The sequence below is a fragment of the Aptenodytes patagonicus genome, chromosome 5 (assembly GCF_965638725.1).
Source record: "Aptenodytes patagonicus chromosome 5, bAptPat1.pri.cur, whole genome shotgun sequence".
In the NCBI taxonomy this organism is placed as follows: domain Eukaryota; kingdom Metazoa; phylum Chordata; class Aves; order Sphenisciformes; family Spheniscidae; genus Aptenodytes; species Aptenodytes patagonicus.
In genome coordinates this window covers 127,795-148,417 of record NC_134953.1, presented here as the reverse complement: position 1 = coordinate 148,417, position 20,623 = coordinate 127,795, and the positions used below count along the sequence as shown (strand labels likewise).

The window sequence follows — 20,623 nt, the reverse complement described above, 5'->3', positions numbered from 1 at the left end:
TGCTGGTACCTCTTCCGGGTCATTTCTATTTTCTCTTTGCTCTTCCCTATGAAAAGACTTTAAAGATTAACGTATGCACTAGCTTCACAAACACATCCTAGACCTGCAACTTGTATAACAGATCTTGGAAGAATTATTAAAAATTCTGCAATTCATGGCAAAATCCCAAACCTATTAAAACCTAAACTATAGTTTTAGCAAGTTTCAGGTTTCGATGGTTTTCTCATTTTCTTTATAAAGGAGAGGAACTGAACTACTACAAGCTAGTCTTATCCCTACACTACTTGAATTCTTACCAATTGATAAATTGCATGTACATAGTCAACAGGCTTATAATATTTGTTTACTAGAGAAATATAATCAGTAAAAAAGAAGCAATGTTTGTCTTTAAGAGATTTGACTAAAAATGTCACTTCAGTCAGTCTCTTGAACTATTCACAACTTCTAAATGAGAAAGCCAATTATTTGTCTGGTCTTTTTAGCTCTTCTTAGAATCAGCAGGAAGAATGTAATGATAACTGTGCATGCCAAAGTCCTGTTACATTTCTAGGACGATAGCATGTCTCGGGATTCTTTAAGCTTTTCATCTTTTCCCTGGCAGGATTACTACTGAAAACTGAATCCTCAAAATCCCTCAAAAAAAAAATTAACGGTAATGAGAGAAATATCAAGGTTTCTCAATCTAATTTTTATTTACTAGCAGTTTTTCCCTTTAGAATATACCGGTTCTACCTGTAAGCAAAGGCAATATCTAAAAGCTGGACCAGTGACATGAGCATGTGATAGACAGGTAAGTGCAAATATGTTGGGTTGTCTGAATACGATTGTTTTGGAAAGAGGGAGGAGGAGAATTAAAAAAAAAAAAAGATAAAAAAGCCTTCAAAATGGTGTCAAATGAGTATCAAAACATTATTCCTTATGTGACCAAAACTAGCTTAACTTTGTGTATTCTTCTTAACCAAGCAATCCTACAGGAAGGAAGTACTAAACATAATTATAATAATTCAATACATTAAAAGAGTTACAGTTTTTAAAAAAAAAAGAATCCTCCAGATATTTTTGTCATTTTTCAGCGTTTATGTAATGGGTTACAAAAGTCATTACTCTTCCAGCTTAGGAGCTGACAGACAGATGTTAGCCAAAATGATTTATTGATTTGAGACCTCACCTGCAAAAATAAAACTGCTAAAAATGAGTGCAGAAACCAAAAATATATATACCTGATAGCCATACAAATACACCAACAAATAATTCAAATTTTCTAATCATACCTGAAGTCAAAAGATTAGTACGTTTATAGCAAACAGTATTGTGTCACATTCTAATATGTAAAAATAATTGTCAGAAAACTTTTTCCCCTCACCTAGAAAGGGTTTCTAAATGCCAGTCTTCAAAAATGCAGATAAATATATGATCTGAGCATTACAAATCCTAACTTTATCTCAAATAAACCTAGTTATACTAAATCGGCAAAATGAAAAATTTTAAGTTACAGAAGAAACCAAATTTGTATGGAAAGTTGAGTTAAACACAAAACCCATCTGAAATACAGCAAACAAGAAAGCTTTTGACAATGCTATTTCGAGTTCTTTTGACAAAAACTAGGTATTATTTTCCTAGGAGCTTTTCCATTTGGAAAATTTTGCATTTTTAAATATAAAAATAGCCAAATACATATTTTCCTCACTATCCTTCATAACCTGAAAAGGTCTAAGCAGCTTAATATCCAGAAAGTTAGCAATTCAAAGGTAGAAAACAGCTACATGCTCAGAATTCTGAGGACACTGAAGATACGGTATCATCTTTGCCAAGTTGTTTTAAATACTGTACTGTTTTCTAATTTTGTATTTTTACTTAGCCAAAGTCTGTCCAATTATCATGATTACAGATTTTAATCTCTTCAAATTGCTACATGCATTAACATTCAAGATGACACCGAAAGCAGAAAAACACCACTTCCAAAATATGCAAGTAACAGTTCACAAAGTATCTAACACTGAACACTGCTTATCTTTATCCACAGCTTACATCTTTGCCTTATACACAAGTTTTCCTTTTATTAGGAAAGTCTTAATAAATTATGACCACGTTATTAGTCAAGACAGCCAGTAGAAGGACTAGCACTTGGTGAATTCCATCACAAGAAGGAGGGGTAATAGAAAGATAAAGAAGCATTCCACCTTCTAGGCACAGTATTTTCTTTCATGGAAGTCTTAAAAAAAGTTTGTCATCTGCATTGCTTTGAGTGCACTTTTGATAATATTTCGGGGTGGAACAGACCATGACTTGGTGTAGACTGTCACGCTAACCAGACTTCTATTTTTGTCCCATAAAGAAAATATTCCGGTGGACAAAACACCCGCATTCCTTTGGGATGCTCCTAAAATGTAAAATTGGACTCTAAAACATTTCAAGTACAATGTAACTGAAGAAAATTAGTTCTCCCCAAATTGAAGGTACATTAGACAAAAAGCTTTGTGCACATGCTCCTTTTTACACAACAAAGAAACAGTTTTCTGTACTGGTAAGAACTTCAATGACTCGCATGTATTGATGCACCAATCAAAATTACTAAATTACAGTCCCTACCACATTAACTTAAGAGATTTTTCTCTTATTTCTCTCAAGTAAAACTGGCTGTTACATCATCCAGAGAAAAATGACAAAACCACAAAGAGGATTACCATTACTACACAGTTACTGAACCACTGAGATTGTATTAGCTTTGTGTTGGAAAACTGAGACAAGTATATTATACTGGTAAGTTAAATCAACGTGGTCATGACAGTGATATTCATTGCAATATCACTACTTTAAAATTCCCTTCAGTTTTGCTTTGGTCATTCTGTATCTCTAACCTCAATCCCCATCTCGATCCCCTATACTAATTCCTCTGTAGAATGAAAGAAAGGCTTTTTCTCCCTGCAGTATTTTGAGGAACAAGGAAAGTGAAGCAATGAGAAATCTGAGAACTTCATGCACATCTCCGATAGACATGCATCATGCATAGGGCAAAAAAGCCAACAGTGAAAATGCGTGAGGAGGAGATGGGAAGAAATCTGAAGTTGTACTGTACCACGCTTTATCACAGAAGTAATGGACTAACTTCTCAACTCCTTGCCAATGGCATAATGGGAAAGCAGAGACAAGAAAAAGACAAGGACAATGATGTCAGAGGACCAAGACAAAACAATGAGCAATTGCCATGACAGAACTGCAACTTTTCACCATTTAAATTGCAATTACCATGTCCCCCATTGGTTTTTAATCCACCTTCCAGAAACAAAGGTAGCAACAGTGTTTAAGTAATGCAGTATAAATAATATTTATAGCAAGACCTACACGGAATACCTTTGCTCTTATAACTTGAAATCTTTTAACACAGTTAATCTCTAACACTTCAAATACTGTTTAGAGCTGTAACTAGAATTTGTGTGTATGATTACAACTGTATACATAAAAAACATTTGCATCCATGCACATACATGTTAGATACCTAACAATGAACAACAATGTCATAAGATACACTGTCTTACATATTTTGACCATGTTGCCCATACTGTTCAACAACCCATCTTCCTAGCAACTCACTCATGAGCTTGAAGAGATTCCAAACTACCATGGTTTCTTTTTTTTGGGGGGGTGGGGGGCATAGGGGGAACGAGGACAAACCCTGCTACATAAGTTTTTCATTTTCTGATCAGTTCTCACATCCCTTATCTCCCTGCCTCGGCACAGGATAAACTGTCATTTCACCAGCCTTCATTTGAAGACACAGCCGTACTGAAAGGCTACACTGGAAAGCTCTCATTTTCTACCTCTGGAAAACACCAAGATTTCACATCTTAAATCTGTAGCATTTGCCAATACCTTCATTTTAGATATTTCTTTTCCCCCTCCCTTTTAGCTAGCTATATTATACCTATATTTCAGCATTGTAAAATAGGATTCCACAGTATGGAGTATGACTTCAAACAATGATGCAAAACAACACACACACACCCCTTTTTTTTTTTTTTAAAAACCACCATTCACCACAGCACAGGGGGTAGTAAAATAATTGGTAATATGGCATAGCTGCCTTTTTTTTTCTGCGTAGTCTGTATAAAAACCCCAACTTAAAGAAAAATACCGTCTTTCTCAAAGAAAAATTGCTGAAACTAATATATAACTACATCAAGGCAGGTATTTCATCCATAAATACAGATATACATGCAAACAGACAAATATGACCACATGTAAAATTAAGTTTTGTTTGCAAACATATACTTAGTTAGGTACAAGACACAGTTATCTTGTAGTCCAATCTGCAACTACCCAACTTGGGAAAAGGAAGTTTTTCTTAAAAGACATTTCTTCATATAGCTGAACATTCATCTCGGAGCAAAAATACATATAAAGGACAGTAATGTTCCAGGACATTTTTAATAATTTGTCACTCTCTTAACCTGAGTCATAGAACTTCCAAGATAATATTCCGAAGCAACTTTGTTCTGCTAGCACCAACACTTCGTGCGACTTACAAAGAACCTGAATCGGTCAATACAGGTTTGGAAACATTTCATAGTGTTAAGCAACGCACCCTTGTTAAAAAAAAAAAAAAAAGCATGAAAAAGCAAAGCCTGGACCTGACTTATAGCCAATGTGCGTGCAACAGCTTTCTTGCTGTTGATGAAAAGCTACGTCACCTGCTAGAATTGCCTACATTACCTTTATTTGTAATGGTTACATAAAAAAAGTCCAAATATTTTTTCCATGAAGTGCACAGTAAACAGATGTGAACAACTGCAATGCTTGAGTAACAGAACAGTTTTCACCTGTGTTTCTGTGTGGAGAAGCACTTGGGGCTAGAGGCCTAGAGAAAGTGGTATATTCTTGTATTACAACAAGAGTTCATAATTGGTTCATTGACAATGTGTATTCTAAATACTGTGTTTCTAGAGCTGCATCATTAAAGTTCCAGAACACAAATGCAAACTTTCTTCAATATGATTTAAAACTTTTGCTATGTCATCAAATTATATCCTATAACCAAGAGAAAAAATAAAGGACCATTACGTAAGAGTTGAGTTCAAGACACATATGGGAGTTACAGAAAGAAAAGCATACAATTTTGTTCATAAAATGACAAAAGTCAATGTACTATTATGAAAGTGCTTATGAAATACAAAATGCTGAATTGGTTCCAAGCCTGTTGAAACAACATGAAGTTAAATGTTACAGTATTAAAAATTAATTCTTATTAAAAGTGCAAAACATACATCCAATTCTAAAGCATGTTAACAAAGTGCAGTGATATGGTAAGTTCTAGGGCAAGTTAAGCAGTAGGTATGCTAACACTGTAACTGGTGCTAATAAAGAAGAACTGTAAGCATATGATAGTATTATAACATTACATAGCAGGGATGTATTACCTGTCCTGTAGAGCAGCAGCAAAATTATATTACAGTACATAAACAACTAAATATGAACAGTTTACAGATTTATACTCATAATCTACAGTGCTTCTAAGTGATCTATGCATCCATCAGCTATCAACAACATAGTGAAGAAACCTGCAGTATTCACAAGTGCAGATGATATTTTCAGTTCAGGATCCAGAAGTTAGAGAAGAAATGCTTCAATTCCAAGATCGCCAGACAGAAAACAGCCAAACAAAAACTGAGACTACTTCATGTTCCCATCACCTTCTCTATATTATTGCAAAAGAACACTAACGCTGACTTTAAGGCTGTTTTCCTGTTCTCAGTGGTGATACCCAGCTCACCACCTGCCTCAAAACCCCACATTTGGCATTCCGTACTAGCTCAAAAACTAGCAGACCTAAAACCACTGAACCAAGGGAAGAGGTAAGGTGGGGAAAGAAGGATACTAGTGGTAATTCCAGTAGCGTTCTACTTCATGGAACTCTTCACACAGCAAATCAAATCATTGATTTTGCAAGAGTGTCAGTAAAAACGTCCAAGAAACCTCCTAATTTAGACTATTTTTATTCTCAGCATTTATCTTTTTATCAAACCTAAGACTTAAAGAAAAAGGCTAGGAACACTCAGTTATAGGAAGCGTTTATTTTCCTAAGCAATAGGTTAATTATCGTTTAGGTTAATTAGTCGATGGCCAGTTTTCATCGACTTTATTTCCTTTACTAGTAATTCATAGAATTTAATGTATAAGACATATACTAAAAAATCCAACCTACTTTAGTCATGGAAGTTCACTGTGGAATCCCTGAATAAGAAGCTGCTGCCGTTAGTGGAGGAATGAGGTAGGGGCTCAGAGAACTAGTAAGAGATTAGCAAAGTTTTCTTCTTCAGTTAAGCAGTCAATGTGAATGATGTGGCACCAGAGCACACATCTGACAGCTCAGACACCATCCTCCCATTCTGACTCTCCGATCAGTAAGCCCCAAAAACGTGACATTTATATGCTCCTGAGGTCTAAAACCGATCTTTTTAAACTCAGACTCTCTGCTGACAGGACATTAAAATAGCCAGGCTGTGCTACTGCTGGCCCTCTACCCAGAAACAGAAGACATGATGATCAGCTTTAGGGGTTCTACATTCATTACACACACACACAAACACCACAGGAAAATGAAGCACACCCCTCCATTGCATAGAGAAAAGCCTATGAAACAGGCTGTGCATTCCTGATGAGTTGTTTAAATTAACATTGTCACAGAAACATCAAGAGAGTATTTGAAACACAATTTACAAAATACTTTACAAGGGGTTTTTTTTTTCCTTGTAATTGAAATAAATTAGGATTATTGCAATCTGAAATATATGTAAGCTTAGTTTTCCACGGTGCAGCTTACGCTTCAGATCTCCATTGGCCCTGGAAATCTTACTTTGTTTCCATAATTTTACTTTTTTATTTCTCGTCCAAATACACTCTTGGGCTTTGCTAGGCAGTCAAACACACTGTAATTCTCAAATTACAGTACATTTTAAAAATATAACTTTAGCTTTATGAACTAGTTATATTTCTTTGAACGATTATCTGTTTATAATGCAATACCAAAGCACAAAATAAGACTTACCATTTCTCTATGTCTATGTAAGCATACAGTTTTAAAGTCAGCAATTGTCTTTTGTTTTGCAGATCCAAGCCAAGAGAACAAATGCATCTTTTATCAGCCCACATCGTAGCTAGCACATAAGGAATGTTAATAAATCATGCAAGTTTTGCAACAGCCACTTCAATGTATTAGAAGCCTTTTTACAACAAATACCAAGAGGGGGAAAAAAATTAGTTTCAGGGAAACCATTCTGAAAAGTTAAGAAAACTTCTCATGAGAGGCAATGAAAATGACACTCTCACCAACATTTTTATGTACATCCACAACGTATTTATGTAAATACATCCACATATGCACAACCTGCAGACTTATAAGCAAACAGAACACATACACAAACAGGATAGTATATTACAGCCATGAAAAAGAAAGGGAAAATACAGCAAGCAAGATTTATGTTAAGATAAGACTGGAAACAAGGGCCTAACTCAGGTTTGCCTGAAGAGCTGCTGAAGTAAATCAGCGTTTCGTAATTGTTATAAAGCTATAAGTTGTAGCTGCTTATACACTGGCTGAAGGAAGCATTTTGGTTAGCCACAAACTAGTGTGTATGCCTGTAAATCTGCCTGAGAAAGGAGGATACTACGAGATGAACAGTGCGTGCAAAGGGGAAGCTTCTACTGGAACACAGTGAGGGAGATGAGTGAGAGGTACAGACTCACTCTGTCTACGGTGCGGTGGAACAGTCCGAGGGATGCCCTGGAATGAGCCCTGCCAGGGAGAGAAGGAGGGAGCAGAATACCCACCCTGTGCAGAAAGAGAAAGGGGGAGAAGTATAATAAAAAAAGAGAACAGGGAAAAACAAGACACCAAAAAGCCACACCATTCTTTTTCCCCCAGAAAGGTATCATTATATTTCCCAGTTGTTCTACTTCGTAAAAGCGAACGCTACATGGTACAAAAGCCCAGAGGAAAAATGACATTATGATGCCCTAAACTAGTCAGAAATCTTACAAAATACCTCCATTTTTATTCCATATATACGCACACATTTCTGTTAATGATGTTTATAAGGGAAAAGTATAGGAGTTAAGCTTTTCATGTTAAAAATACATGCCAAAAATTGTATTCTTACAGCTTTCAAAAACATTTTAAAAATGCCTCACCAAGCAGTAAGTTGCTTAATACTAATCCACTGGAAAACCAGTCAGCTTTGGTTTACAACAAAAAATTTCTAATGCATAGAAACAGATTTTCTAGCAAATCCTGGTGCTTTAGAGTCCACGTCACTCATATTTTGGTAGTATTGTTAAATGTGAAAGAGGAGAGTTGACATATAACTGTTTTCCTTGCACTTTGCTCTCGGAGCTTGAGCCTTCCATTACAGGATCAGAGAACTGTGCATGTCAATGCCAAGGTTTGCCTGTCAGACCTTTCAGATTACCACAGAAGTGACACATTATGGTTGCCGCATTCTCAAAGCAAGAAAGTAATTTTATGCAGTCTATCATTTTCTCTATACCCTTACCTTTAAAAGGAATCTATCCAAGCTGGAACTGCCCTCTTAAATCACATAATCTCGATTTCCTGTTTCAGCAGGACAGGTATAAGTCTTTACAACCCCTTCACCGTTTAGCAGCTGAAAACTACTGCTTTTATGAGTTCTGGAATATTAGTGCTAACAGTAATGACTGCCATTGCCTCCTGGCTACCAGTAACCAGCAGATATCAACAGCAACCAGTTGTAGCTAGTCTTTCAGACAGCAGGCATAAGGTATCTGAAAGAACATCTATATCAAAGAAAACAGGAACACTGTTTGCCCCTCCTCTCTAGTTTCCCTGCTGGCGTATCTGCTGCAGATCATACTGCCGGGCCTGGACAAACAATACAGAAGTATTTTATTTCCATGCTTCTTTAAAAAGAATGTTAAGGGTCACATTCTTTCTACAAAGAAATATTCTGTTTTTATTTATCCTAGCAGAATTTTAAACCCTTCCCTGACCTTCCAGTTATCCTAATCCGATTAGATTTTACCCACCACTATTCCAAGTTTCAGTACTGCTAAGATGTAACTTAGTAACACATGCATTTAGTCAAGTCTTAGAATTTGCTAGCCAGAACATTTTTAAACTAGAACAGGAAATAAAGAAAAAAAAATCTGACACGACTTCTTTATTCTTCAGAAGCTGAGATAAAACAATTATTGGAGCAAAATCCAAGGAAAAAATGAAAGTTCTTTAATCTGATTAGATGGAGATAATGATTACCTACATTATGTTCTTACAGTCCTCTACCAGTAGCCATTAACATCAACACAATTTGTAGACTGCTGCATGAAAGAACAACAGTACTAGCTTCAGTCAAGCAATGCAACAAAATAACATAATACTTTGCATCAGCTGAGTAGGTATTAAATACAGAAATATTCCTGGGAACAAGATTAATCAATCAATGATTGACAAGACATTAACAAAAGCTTTGGATTTTCACAGAGCTGTACAAAAGACGACTTCGTTTTTCAGGCTTGTTCCCATTTCATCCTAAATTGGGTCAGGGTGGTGTAACAACAACAACAAAAAAATTCTTTCCATTTTCTAATCATAACTGAATCTCCAGATAGTAAAGAGCACAGTATCATCAGGCATAGGTCTCATCTTGCAGAGACTCGTTTGAGTTGGCAACGGGCTTTTTCCAGATTTCTTTGAAATTTTTAACGCATTAAATTAAGAAGGGAGGTGAAAATTTTATATCTTTTCCCTTCCTCTCTCTAAAAAGAGATTAAGACAAGTACAAGCCAGCTGAGCTACATAACAGTTACGATACTATTGTAAAAGCAAAGAAATATTTAGATGTCTTGATAGATTCCAGTAATTTTTAAGCATCCATATTAGCACTTCAAAGCACAGCACTAAGTACAGTCTTCTCAATAATTCTTCATGGTATTTAATCATTACTTTGACTGGGGAAGTAAATTAAGAAAGTGCAAGTAACTTCCCTTCGGTGTTTTGCCTGCTAAACTGAACTGCTCTCCAGGCACGGTTCAGCCCCCTTCTCCCAAACGCTGGAAAACATTCTATAATCTGAGAAGCAAAAGAACTAGCTCTTCCTCTGGCAGCAGTCTTGAGAGTTTACACTGCTCCGCACAGGCAAATGTCAAATAAGTGTCAGATACCTTATTTATAAAAAAAGCGTGACAAGCATTGTTTAGTTGTACATCAAATAAGCTAATTAAAATTAACATCAATTGAACCAAGTAAGGACCGGGAAATACAGCACTGGGAATTTATGAAGATGAGTATTACGAATTACACTGATTTTACAAATGATAAAGGTTGTACCGATCCCATAGATATAACACATTAAGAGGTAAGTATCTGCAAATAAGCCTGGCTTATGAAAGGATGACTTTTCTTTTAATAGTATTTTACAAAACTCCAGCAAATTTACAAAGCTTTCTCCTTTAAATAACAGCTCACGTCCATCCCCGTCTACTAGTCAAATGTGCACTGAGGTTCCCAAGAAATCCAAAGAACAGGAAAAAAGAAACACACGCTAATAAACACGTCTCCTCAGATTATGGTACATATTCAAAATACACAGAAAATGTGGCAGTTTCCCACTAAATATAGGGAAGAAGAAAAACCTGAATCACAATTTGTTTTATGCTTGATTATTAAAAAGTCTATAAAACTCATAAGCAAGCAATGCCAGAATTTAAAGATGAGAACATGACTTACCTCAGCTTCCATTAAAATAAAAACAAAACCCAAACACATTTGATGGGATTCTTCTGCGTTCTGAAGCCTAGTCTGATGCAAGTCCTTCCATCTGCACTTTAACGTTAGACAACAGAACAGTTCCTCCCCCAGCTGTTATGTGCATCCAGCCACTAAACTTTAATCCCATTCCTCTCATTTCCCAGATACTGGAATTGTGAAATAGCAAAAGCATCCCAAAAAAGAAGTGATTCAGAGTTTTAAACACCAGGCAAAACAGGAGACTCAGGAGTGGAAAAATAAGAGCAGCTGAAATAAAGCAGCCTACAAAACAAACAATGATGAATGTTCTTCAGAGATCCTTATGAATTGTACAATTGCTGCTAAACGCTTTATGAAGTTCTGACCCTAACTGCACTGGAAAACCTGTTGGGTTTTGTTTTGGTTTTTTTGTTTTTGTTTTTTTTTTTTTTTTTAAAAAGGCTACTATGAGGGTATTAAGGCCAGAGTTCTCCATTGCTATGAAGAGACCTCAACCTTAGAATAAGCAATCACATGAACAAAATCAATTGCTTCTGCCAGAAAAGGACAAGAGAAATATTTCTAAGCTATTGCTGCATCGTAATTTTAGGCCAACAGCCAAATATTCCAGCTGTTTTCCCAGGGATACACCAATATCCAAAACTGCTACGGCTTTAAAAAGTCTTTTCTGCTGCAGAAACACAAATACAGGAAAGATCCATTTTCATCCATACAGCTGGAGCCTTTGAGCACTTCCAAGAGGAGATGATTTTTGCTCAATCTCACCTAGCGTTGCCAGTTGTCTCATACAAAGTCAGAGCTTCACATCATGAACAAACCTAGAATGACATACTTCCAAGTATCAATGCAAACAAAATGTTTTTGCAGCAGTCTCCTCTTGCTAGCCTAGCACCCAGAGATTACGAATGAGCAGTTCTGACATACAATAGTCTTTTTGAAAGTATTCAGGTCAAAAAGAAAAGCAAAACCAAGAGAGTCTTATGTGCTGGTTTACACTAAACCAACAAGAATTGCCTGTGAAAGATTTAAAGGACCTCTCTTCTGTGCATGCACCTACATGCTATGCACTGTTACTGTAACAGAGCAAGAAACATACACAACACAACTATCTAGTCCAGACATGGTACTTTCTCACCAAGAATGTACATTATAATGGATCAGCAAGTGAACAGAGTACTGGACAACAAGAGAAACCTGGGCTGAATGTGAAAACAAACACTAATATAGCAACTAGGCTTCAAAACCTGGGAGTTTAAATTCATAGCTGCAGAGTAAAAGCAGATAGAAATTTTAAGGCTAAGGTGCAAGGAGATACTCAAAGACAATACACAAAGACAGCCGAAGTATTATGAAGATTCATCAAAACAATTGACATGAAAGGCTTTGGAATGACAAACTGGAACAATATTCAAATGGAAGGCAAAGAATATAACTCAGTGCAGAAGCAGAGAAGATGTAGCAAAGAACAAGAATATGCATGCTCCCAGGCAAACTGAATTTTTTGTTGTCATTTTACCAGAGACAAGAATGAATTTGTACACACATTTAGGAAGCAAAACTTATTCTCATCACTCTCTGCTATTCTGAGACCAATGAGAAAAATCAGCTTTTACTGTACACTATCTACTGTTGCAGGGCATGGAAGAGCACCCATGAACTAGGAGGAGTTGTGTTATGCTAAGGAACTGGACCTCAGGGGCCAGAATCCTTTACAAACATCTTCATCCATATTCAGGCTTTGTAGTTTGCTTGCTTGTCTTATACTTCTCAGCATCTGCAAACAACCCTTCTAGTTCGAGAAGCCAAATAATTTGTCAACATAAACTTGACATCTAACCCCTTTACCCTCAAAATCTTTAAAAAGTCAGTATTTAGTATTACAGAAACAATGCTGCAAAGCCTGCAAGACAATTGTGGCAATGGATGCTTGCATTTTTCTTCTTTGTAAGCTATGTCCATCAACATTAATTTCTTCAGGGAATTTTATGTTCAATACCTTCCTCCAGGTTTTGGTTTTGGCTCCCTCCCCCCCCCCCATGATAGTTAAATGATAGGCATAAATTAAGACATCAATGAGAAATCCTTCTAGAAATGTCATGGTCTACCCTTGTCAGTGAATACTTGTACAAGCCTTTATCCTAAGGATGGCTAACCGAAAATAAAAGTTTCGCCTCTAAGTTATCATTGTCTATACAAACAGTCAGAAATTACATAATGTAATTCTGAGCACACTGTCAGGACACTGCTTACAAGAAACACCATGTAGCAGACACAGTAGCTAGGCAATAGGTTAATTCTTAATATGCCCAATATTCAAAACATTTATTTTCAGCCACTAGGTTTTATTACATGGAGTACTAAGTTCCAAGGATTAACCTAAAGTTACATAGCTTCCATTTATGTACATATTTACCTTTAAATAGGAAAAAAACTAAAACTACTTTCAAAAACTATGTGGTCCCGAAAGAGGGTAACCCCAGACAAGTTTATAATCACATCAGGGTGGGCCATTTTATAGAAATACCTGGTAATAAAGAACAGGTAAGAACATGACTTTCTAAAAAGAGTATGTTTAATGATAGTCACTTGCCTATTTACTGGGAGAAGGATGAAGTGATCAGAAATACTAGCTATTTCAAATAGACAGTAGAACTGTAATAAATTACTGCAATTCATATGGTCTTAAATTCCTAACTGAAATCTTTTAATAGCCGATTTCCACTCTTACTATTTCCTAGTTTATTCTAGCATCTATTCTTTATGAAACACTACATTAAGAATGTTTGTTAAGCACATTTCTGGAAGCATTTAAAGTATTTCTTAAAACAGTGAATTACTGTGTGTTCCTAGACTGTTATTTATGCTTCAGGAATCAACACATGATATCAGTTCTGCTAGAATTTGTAAACTGTCAGAATAATCTTGAAAGTTATGATAATCTAATGAAGTAACTTCCTGATATTCACCATCATTTAAAGTGACTGACAGGTCAACACTTACAGGAAAAAATTAAACAGTTAAATATTCATCAACTTTGATAACTATTAAAGAAGCAAAAAACTCATATGCCTCAAAGGAGTTGTACTCTCATCGCTAAGATTTCAATTATAATTTGGTTTTTAAAAATGTAGTCTATATAAAAACTTCATTATTTCATAAACATTAACTACATTTCATGATTCATATCATGTTTGGGACCAATAAATTTGATTTCTTCCAGCCTGCGCTCTCAGTTCGAGACCATTATATTAAACTGATCAGGAATGTTAATAAAGCAAAACAATTATTTTAAGGCTTTTTTTTTTTTTAAGTGAGAACACATTTTGCTCGGAGGTCTCCTGCTATTTCCATTTATCGTACTCCTGTCTCAAGAAAATAGAGCCAGTTGTCTCCCTTTTCTATCGCAAGTGACATTTTATGTCATTGGGTTCCAGATCAACAATGATTTCATGCCAAGGCTTCTTCTACATTTATACTTCTATTAAGCCATGCAAGGAAGCATACAAATGCATGTTAGCAGAGGACTATTAAACCAGAAAGTTGAGGTCTGATCATTAGAACTGGAACTTGGCTACAACAGCAAGACTATCATCCCCCTTTAAGAAATCCCATATTAAGGAGCTCATGTCAATTTCTGTTTGCTTACAGAAAACCTCCATATAACTTACAAATATGCAAAGGAAAAGACATTCAAAAAACCATTCTGCACAAAACTTTTCAGCTATCATTTACAAATAAAAGTTCCTGAAAAGCAGTGTATTTTGAAAATTTGCCAATACTTCATGAATTTTCCTAATTTCTTTAACAATTTTCATGAGAAACTTTACATGTAAAGATAAAAATAGAGATGTTTATAATGCGCACCTAATGAGCATATGCCTACACACACATGTATGTGTATCATATACATATGTGTATGTATACATATATCCACACACACCCAGCCATCAATACAGCAGAGATTCTTTTTCTTTTTTTTAATGACATTTTCCCTGAACTCGAATTTCCTCATGACAAAAAAAAGTGTCTTTTTGAACAAAACTACTGAATAACTTAAAAGAAATAGACTTCAACCTAACCAAAACAGACAATTGGGCTAAATGACTACTTTTACCCGAGACATCAATTCACATTCCCCATCTTCTCCAGCATCTTTGTCTTATCAATTAATACCATAGGTGCTCAAACTAAAGCTTCTGTAGTTCGCAACTAACTTTCAATAGTTATTAATCTGTTTCTCAATTTATGTGGAAAAAGATAGGAAAAAAAGGAACATGAAAACAACAATAGCCACTAACCCAGTAATAGTATCAACACAGAAAAACATCAAATGAACATCTCGGGTAGAAAATTAAAACTTGGGAAACAGAAACAATACAAGAGCTCAAAAGCTACAAAGTAACAGGAAAAGAGAAACAAATAGGATAAACATCAATGTCATTACACATACTTTCTGGAACAGAGGTGTCCGAGCAAACTAAAAGGCTACTTAAGGTTATGATCTCTTTACATCGGGTTCTTATCAGACAGAAGACGGTTGGAAAGCACAGTCTCAAGAGGATAGAGCTGTTTGCTAGCAACTGGTGAACATACAGTGTGGTGGTATTTCTATCCTAGCACTATATATTTGAAAGAGTAATTTTAGAAGCATAGCAGGTGTGATTTATCTTTACTACAATCTTACATCAAGTAACTCAAGGCAGGGTAAAAAACAAAGAAACAAAAAATCTAACCCATTTTTAATCTTTTAAAGGAATCTCTTCGGATTCTCTAGCTAGAGCAGTAGCTTCAAGATCCAAAGACTATTTGCTGATGACCGACAAAAGCCTTGTTTATCATTCAAAGATAATTCCTTATTATTATATAGTATCAAATGTGTTGTCCCTCCCGCATCTTAAGTATTCTATTAGCATTCCATGAAGAATGTAAGTTTTATATAATGGAAGCAAATATGATCCATGCAACAACAAACGGGAATGAAGATGTCCTTTGTCAAAGTGATTTTCAACCAGTAATTTTTTGAATGAGTCAAGTTCTTCAAATAAATGATTAATAAAAAAAAGATTAACTTCTGTTTTTACACTTAGGGACTAAAACTTAGAATACACTGTTGCTTTTCCTCAACAAACGTGAGTGCAGCAACAATGAAACTTTAACCAGGAAAAAACCCAAATACAGATACCTATGACTTTAGAGTCAGGATATAGGAAAATATCCTACGTATGATTAGATATATAGCTTGGGCTGACTGTAACTTAAAATAATCACCTGCCGCAGTATTTAAGAAGAGACCTCTAAAGTTTAATTACTTATTTGAAAAGAAACGTTTGTAATAAATGTTTAAATAAAAGGGTTGCAAAAGAATGCAAGGGATGCACAGCAGGAAGGATACCACTCACACACAGCAAAGACTCTCTTAAACAATGCCAACTTGTATGACAGCAAATGTTATAGAATTGGGGAATGAAATGCAGAAAGTCATACCCAAGAAGGAATGGCATGTTTTACTCACAGAACTCCTCCTCCAGGAGGTTTGCGTAAATTTATCAGCATACACGCACGTTGCCCCTGTAGGTTTTTGACTGTCTTTCTGGCAGTTACATCTAGTGGCCTTAATCACCCCCAAAAAGAGAAACAGAAAGGAGAATTTGTTAGAAAATAACTAAGACACTTGAAAAGCACAGTCAAGGCCCAATGTTCAAACATCATGCATTACTTGGCAGTATAGCACAACACGATTAAACTGCAGAAACTAGTATTTACAGTGCTGCACAACTGCTTCTTTTCCCAAAGCATATTTATAAATAATTTAGAATAAACGTTGACTTCTGGAAAGGGTTTTTGATTCACTTAAATTTCTGAAGCACCACATTCTTTAAGTCACCTTTCAATAATTACGAATACAAGTTTTACCCATCTTTACAGCAGAATTCCTTAACTGCAACAAAGTTTTCAGTTACTACAGTAATTAGGTATACAGCCTACCAGGAAGGATAAATTTCCTTGAAGAAATCTTTGAAGGCTGATGGTAAGGGCAAGACTAAGCGTACTGAAAAATCAACTCAATGCAAAATACTAATAGACAAGACAACTTGTTTTGGTATCCTGTGATCTGGAATTCTGTTGTTTAAGCAGAGCAGAAAGCCGTATCTTAACCTTTCATTTTTGTTTTAGAGGGAATGATCACATGCTAGACAGAAAGAGGATGAAGACCACAGGCCAGTTTCAGTGCATGTATGTATAAAAGCACATGCTAAACATCTCATTAGAGATTATAGTCACACAAGACTGTCTCCAGCCATGATAAATAAATACGGCATGCACCTCTTGGCATCTCATCTACCCCACTTTTAAGATCTAACTGTGGCTTGAAATGGCTTGAAAACATGGGGTTATTTTACAAGAATTGTAACAGCAGGTGAGTTTACAGCGAAATCCAAAGTTAACTTTGAACAAGAGCGAAACGCAAAAAGGCATACATTACTTTTGCTTGAGGACTTGTGTCCGCCTGAACCTGATTTATGATAAAAGCGCACCCATAGCTTTTATTTATTTGGCCAATTTAATCTTACTATTCAACATGCTTTGTTTTGTTTTGTTTTAAAAAGATTCAACTTTGAATACTACCTTGCTCGGCTTTAAATTCTATGGTGGAATTCTTTATTAAACTAATGGACAGCAGGGAAAAGAAGAGGGAGAAAAACACAATAAAATTCAAGCAGAATGATAGGCCTGATACTTGTTAATTTTTAAAATACTTTATGCTTAAAGTGCCTTATCTCTGCTCATTGTTATTTCTGAACAGCTTCTAGAATTTTATGTTCAAAGTGTTTGTTTTGGAAGTGAAATATATTTAACAATCATATAAACATCCTTGCTTAGTGCCACACACAGAAATCATGACTAGCCTACAGCATTAAAGATCCCAAGCGTACAGTCGGAAACACACTAGCACATGTAGAATCGGTTTGCTAGCTGAACCATTACAGACCCATGAGTCAGGTGGGTCTAAACAGAACCCAAGTCTACCTTTGTTATAATGAAAGTGTAGGAAAAACATTAGACATCTAGCCCTCTGAAAGCCTTCATAAGGATTACCTATTGAAGTTACACTCTGCAGTGCATACTTCAGATATCGTTAAACATTTAGTATTATACTTACAAGTTGATGCTCTAATTGGTTGATTGTTTCATCCTTTTTCTTCAGTTCATCTTTAAGCTGCCTGATCTCATTCAGCAGATCATCCATCTGCAATAGAACAGTGGGCAATATAAGGTTTTCTATAAAGGCTACATAATCTAAATCAGCACCTCTACAGGACATACTATATCAGGTGTTCATGGAGGACCAGCAGTAACATTAGCACATGCTTTCCTCCTCTTATTCGCATGGTGAGATGGGCTGTAGGCATACAACCTAAAGAGTGAAGAAACTTGACTAGAAGTCTCTTTAAAAGACAGAGTTGAGCCAGCCCACTAAATTTTCAGGCTATGTAAGTAAATCACCTGCATTTTTGATGTGGTAATTCATCTGTTGTACAAGCGACTGGCATCACGGAGATGAACATCCCTAGCCATCACATACTACCTATACTCCTCTTTACACAAAAACAAAAAATACCAAAGTTTAAAGGTTAAGTGAACTTATCATTAAGATAAAATGATAGAAACAAGAAAAAAATCATTTAGAAACATAAGCATAACTGTGTTTACTGAATGCAAACAGCACAACTGATTTGAACACATCCTACTAAAAACTGAAGATTTAAAATAATTATGCAAAGTTCAGAGACTAAAAAAAATTGGTAAATATGCAAGAATGAATTTTTTTTAAACAATCTTTCATCACAAAGTAATTTTAGTGTATTTTATAACTGTGTCATTATAGCTAGGCCACAAATTAAGGGGCATACTTCCATTTAGTAGCATACATCTACTATTTCAGTTTCACTGAAGATGTTATTAGTTACTGCTTTAGGACAACACCCAGACTGATTTGTTGTGCAATTTTTCAAAACATATGACAGTAACAGGTAAAGAAGTGACAATTCAAAATGTCAGTTAAACCTATCTTTTTTTTTGTTACGAAGTTAAAAAGCAATACTTTTTCCTCTAGGAATTAAGACTAAGATTTTGAGGGAGGCGATTGTAGAAGGACAAGAACAACAAATACATCAGACAGCAATTAAAGAAAAAAGAAGGCCTAAATGTTAACAATGTAGAAACCAGGATTGCTAAAGAATGATGCATATGGATCTACAGCTTTGGCAAACCTCTTAAACCCTGAAACCAGGATTTGGACAGATGACCTTCAAACAGGAATAAGATTGTAAGCGTTCTTCCCTTTCAAGAAGTATTTCTAATTTCATTGTATCTTCAGCGAGTATTGTTCCCCTACTCTAAGTGCAGGATTAGTGATCTTTCTGTATTGGTTTTACAAGAGCCTCAAGCAATGCTATAAAACCTTAGCACTGTAGAAAGTACAACATTACAAGTCTGTTACTATAAAAGATGATCCTTTTTGGAATATCCATTGTGATTGCTTCTTCCTTTAATACCCATTCTAAAACAATAAACACATCTTTGACTTCGTGGGGTTCACATTGTTTTTAAGTTACGTCTGCAATACCTGCATTATCTCAGGGAAAACTTACTTTAGACGAAAGAATTTTAAACTGAAGTCAACAATAAATGTAATGAAAGAGCAAGTAATTGAATAAGTATGGCATAGAATCATAGAATCATTGGGGTTGGAAAAGACCTCTAAGATCATCGAGTCCAACCGTCGACCCAACACCACCACCCACTAAACCATGTCCCTAAGTGCCTCATCTACTCGTCTTTTAAATACCTCCAGGGATAACACTGCATGAGTACACTTCAAAGCAAAAATTGTCTTTTCAAATTCTAACAATTATCAAGCAGGCACCAAATTTTTGAAAGAAGTTACATCTGTTAATTCCCACATGACTGCTACAAATACCAAAAGGTAAAGTTATTTTAATTATTTAAACAGTGCTAGCATTTGTAAGACTGTATTTTAAAAGGTCAAACCCTTCCATTTTAACAAAACTGAAAAGATGAAGTATATAAATGCAAACCTAGCAAACGTTTAAGTAGATGAAAGCAACAAGAAGCACTACTTCACAGTGACACAGAAGTCTCTGGTTTTTAAAGACAAACAGGCTTGTATCTCTTATTCTGTAGAGTAAATCATTGTCATTTACCTTAAAAGTTGACTCAGGTTCTTGCGGTTCTGGACTCGATGGAACTGAGAGTGGGATGTCCTGGAGCGACACATTTTCATCATTCTATCAGAGGACAAAAACAAGAACAAAAGCTCAAACTACTTGCTGAAACAACTCCCTTGCAAACTTGCTTTCAAGAATGGAGACACATCACCTCTCTGTGGAACCCGTTACAATGTCTGACCTCTCTGACTATGAATTTTCCTTTTTTTCCCCTGATAGGAAAGCCTCCTTTGCTGCAGCACGTGTACAGTGCCCAAGTAAGGGCCATGAACAGCCTCCCTCTCTTCACAAAGCTGAAGGAAGAGCTGCAGCTACGTCAAAGTAAGTTGATTTTGCACAAAAATCTGGTAAAAACTGGCCATCGTGTTCAAATATGTTATATCAGGAAGGAATGGTGATGCTATGCAATTTTAAAAGCTTAATTTCCTTCAGTATCCATTCAAATAATATGTCTAAGCAATATCAAAATATACAGCCAAAATATTACAGGTAGGAATTCTTAACTAAAAAAAGCAACATTTGCTACTGCGCAGACTAATACAAAATTAATTCACAGCCATCAGAACTAAATATCAATTATAAAAACTGGAACCAC

At 35.7% G+C, this 20,623-nt stretch overlaps 1 protein-coding gene across 6 annotated transcripts in view; it reads right to left on the bottom strand.

The window, feature by feature from the left end:
- The window catches only part of CCSER2 (coiled-coil serine rich protein 2), an 80,100-nt gene that overhangs the window by 5,960 nt on the left and 53,517 nt on the right, over window positions 1–20,623 (bottom strand). For 4 of the 6 annotated variants that reach the window (XM_076338280.1, XM_076338279.1, XM_076338282.1 and 1 more), the window contains 3 exons: window positions 20,005–20,088; window positions 17,940–18,026; window positions 16,290–16,388 (listed from right to left, as the gene is read on the bottom strand). In XM_076338280.1, coding sequence (XP_076194395.1) covers window positions 16,290–16,388; window positions 17,940–18,026; window positions 20,005–20,088 — 270 coding nt within the window. Of the gene's footprint in view, window positions 1–3,076; window positions 3,117–7,740; window positions 7,826–16,289; window positions 16,389–17,939; window positions 18,027–20,004; window positions 20,089–20,623 lie in introns of all 6 variants that reach the window. The other 2 variants (XM_076338283.1, XM_076338284.1) reach the window with 2 other exon arrangements.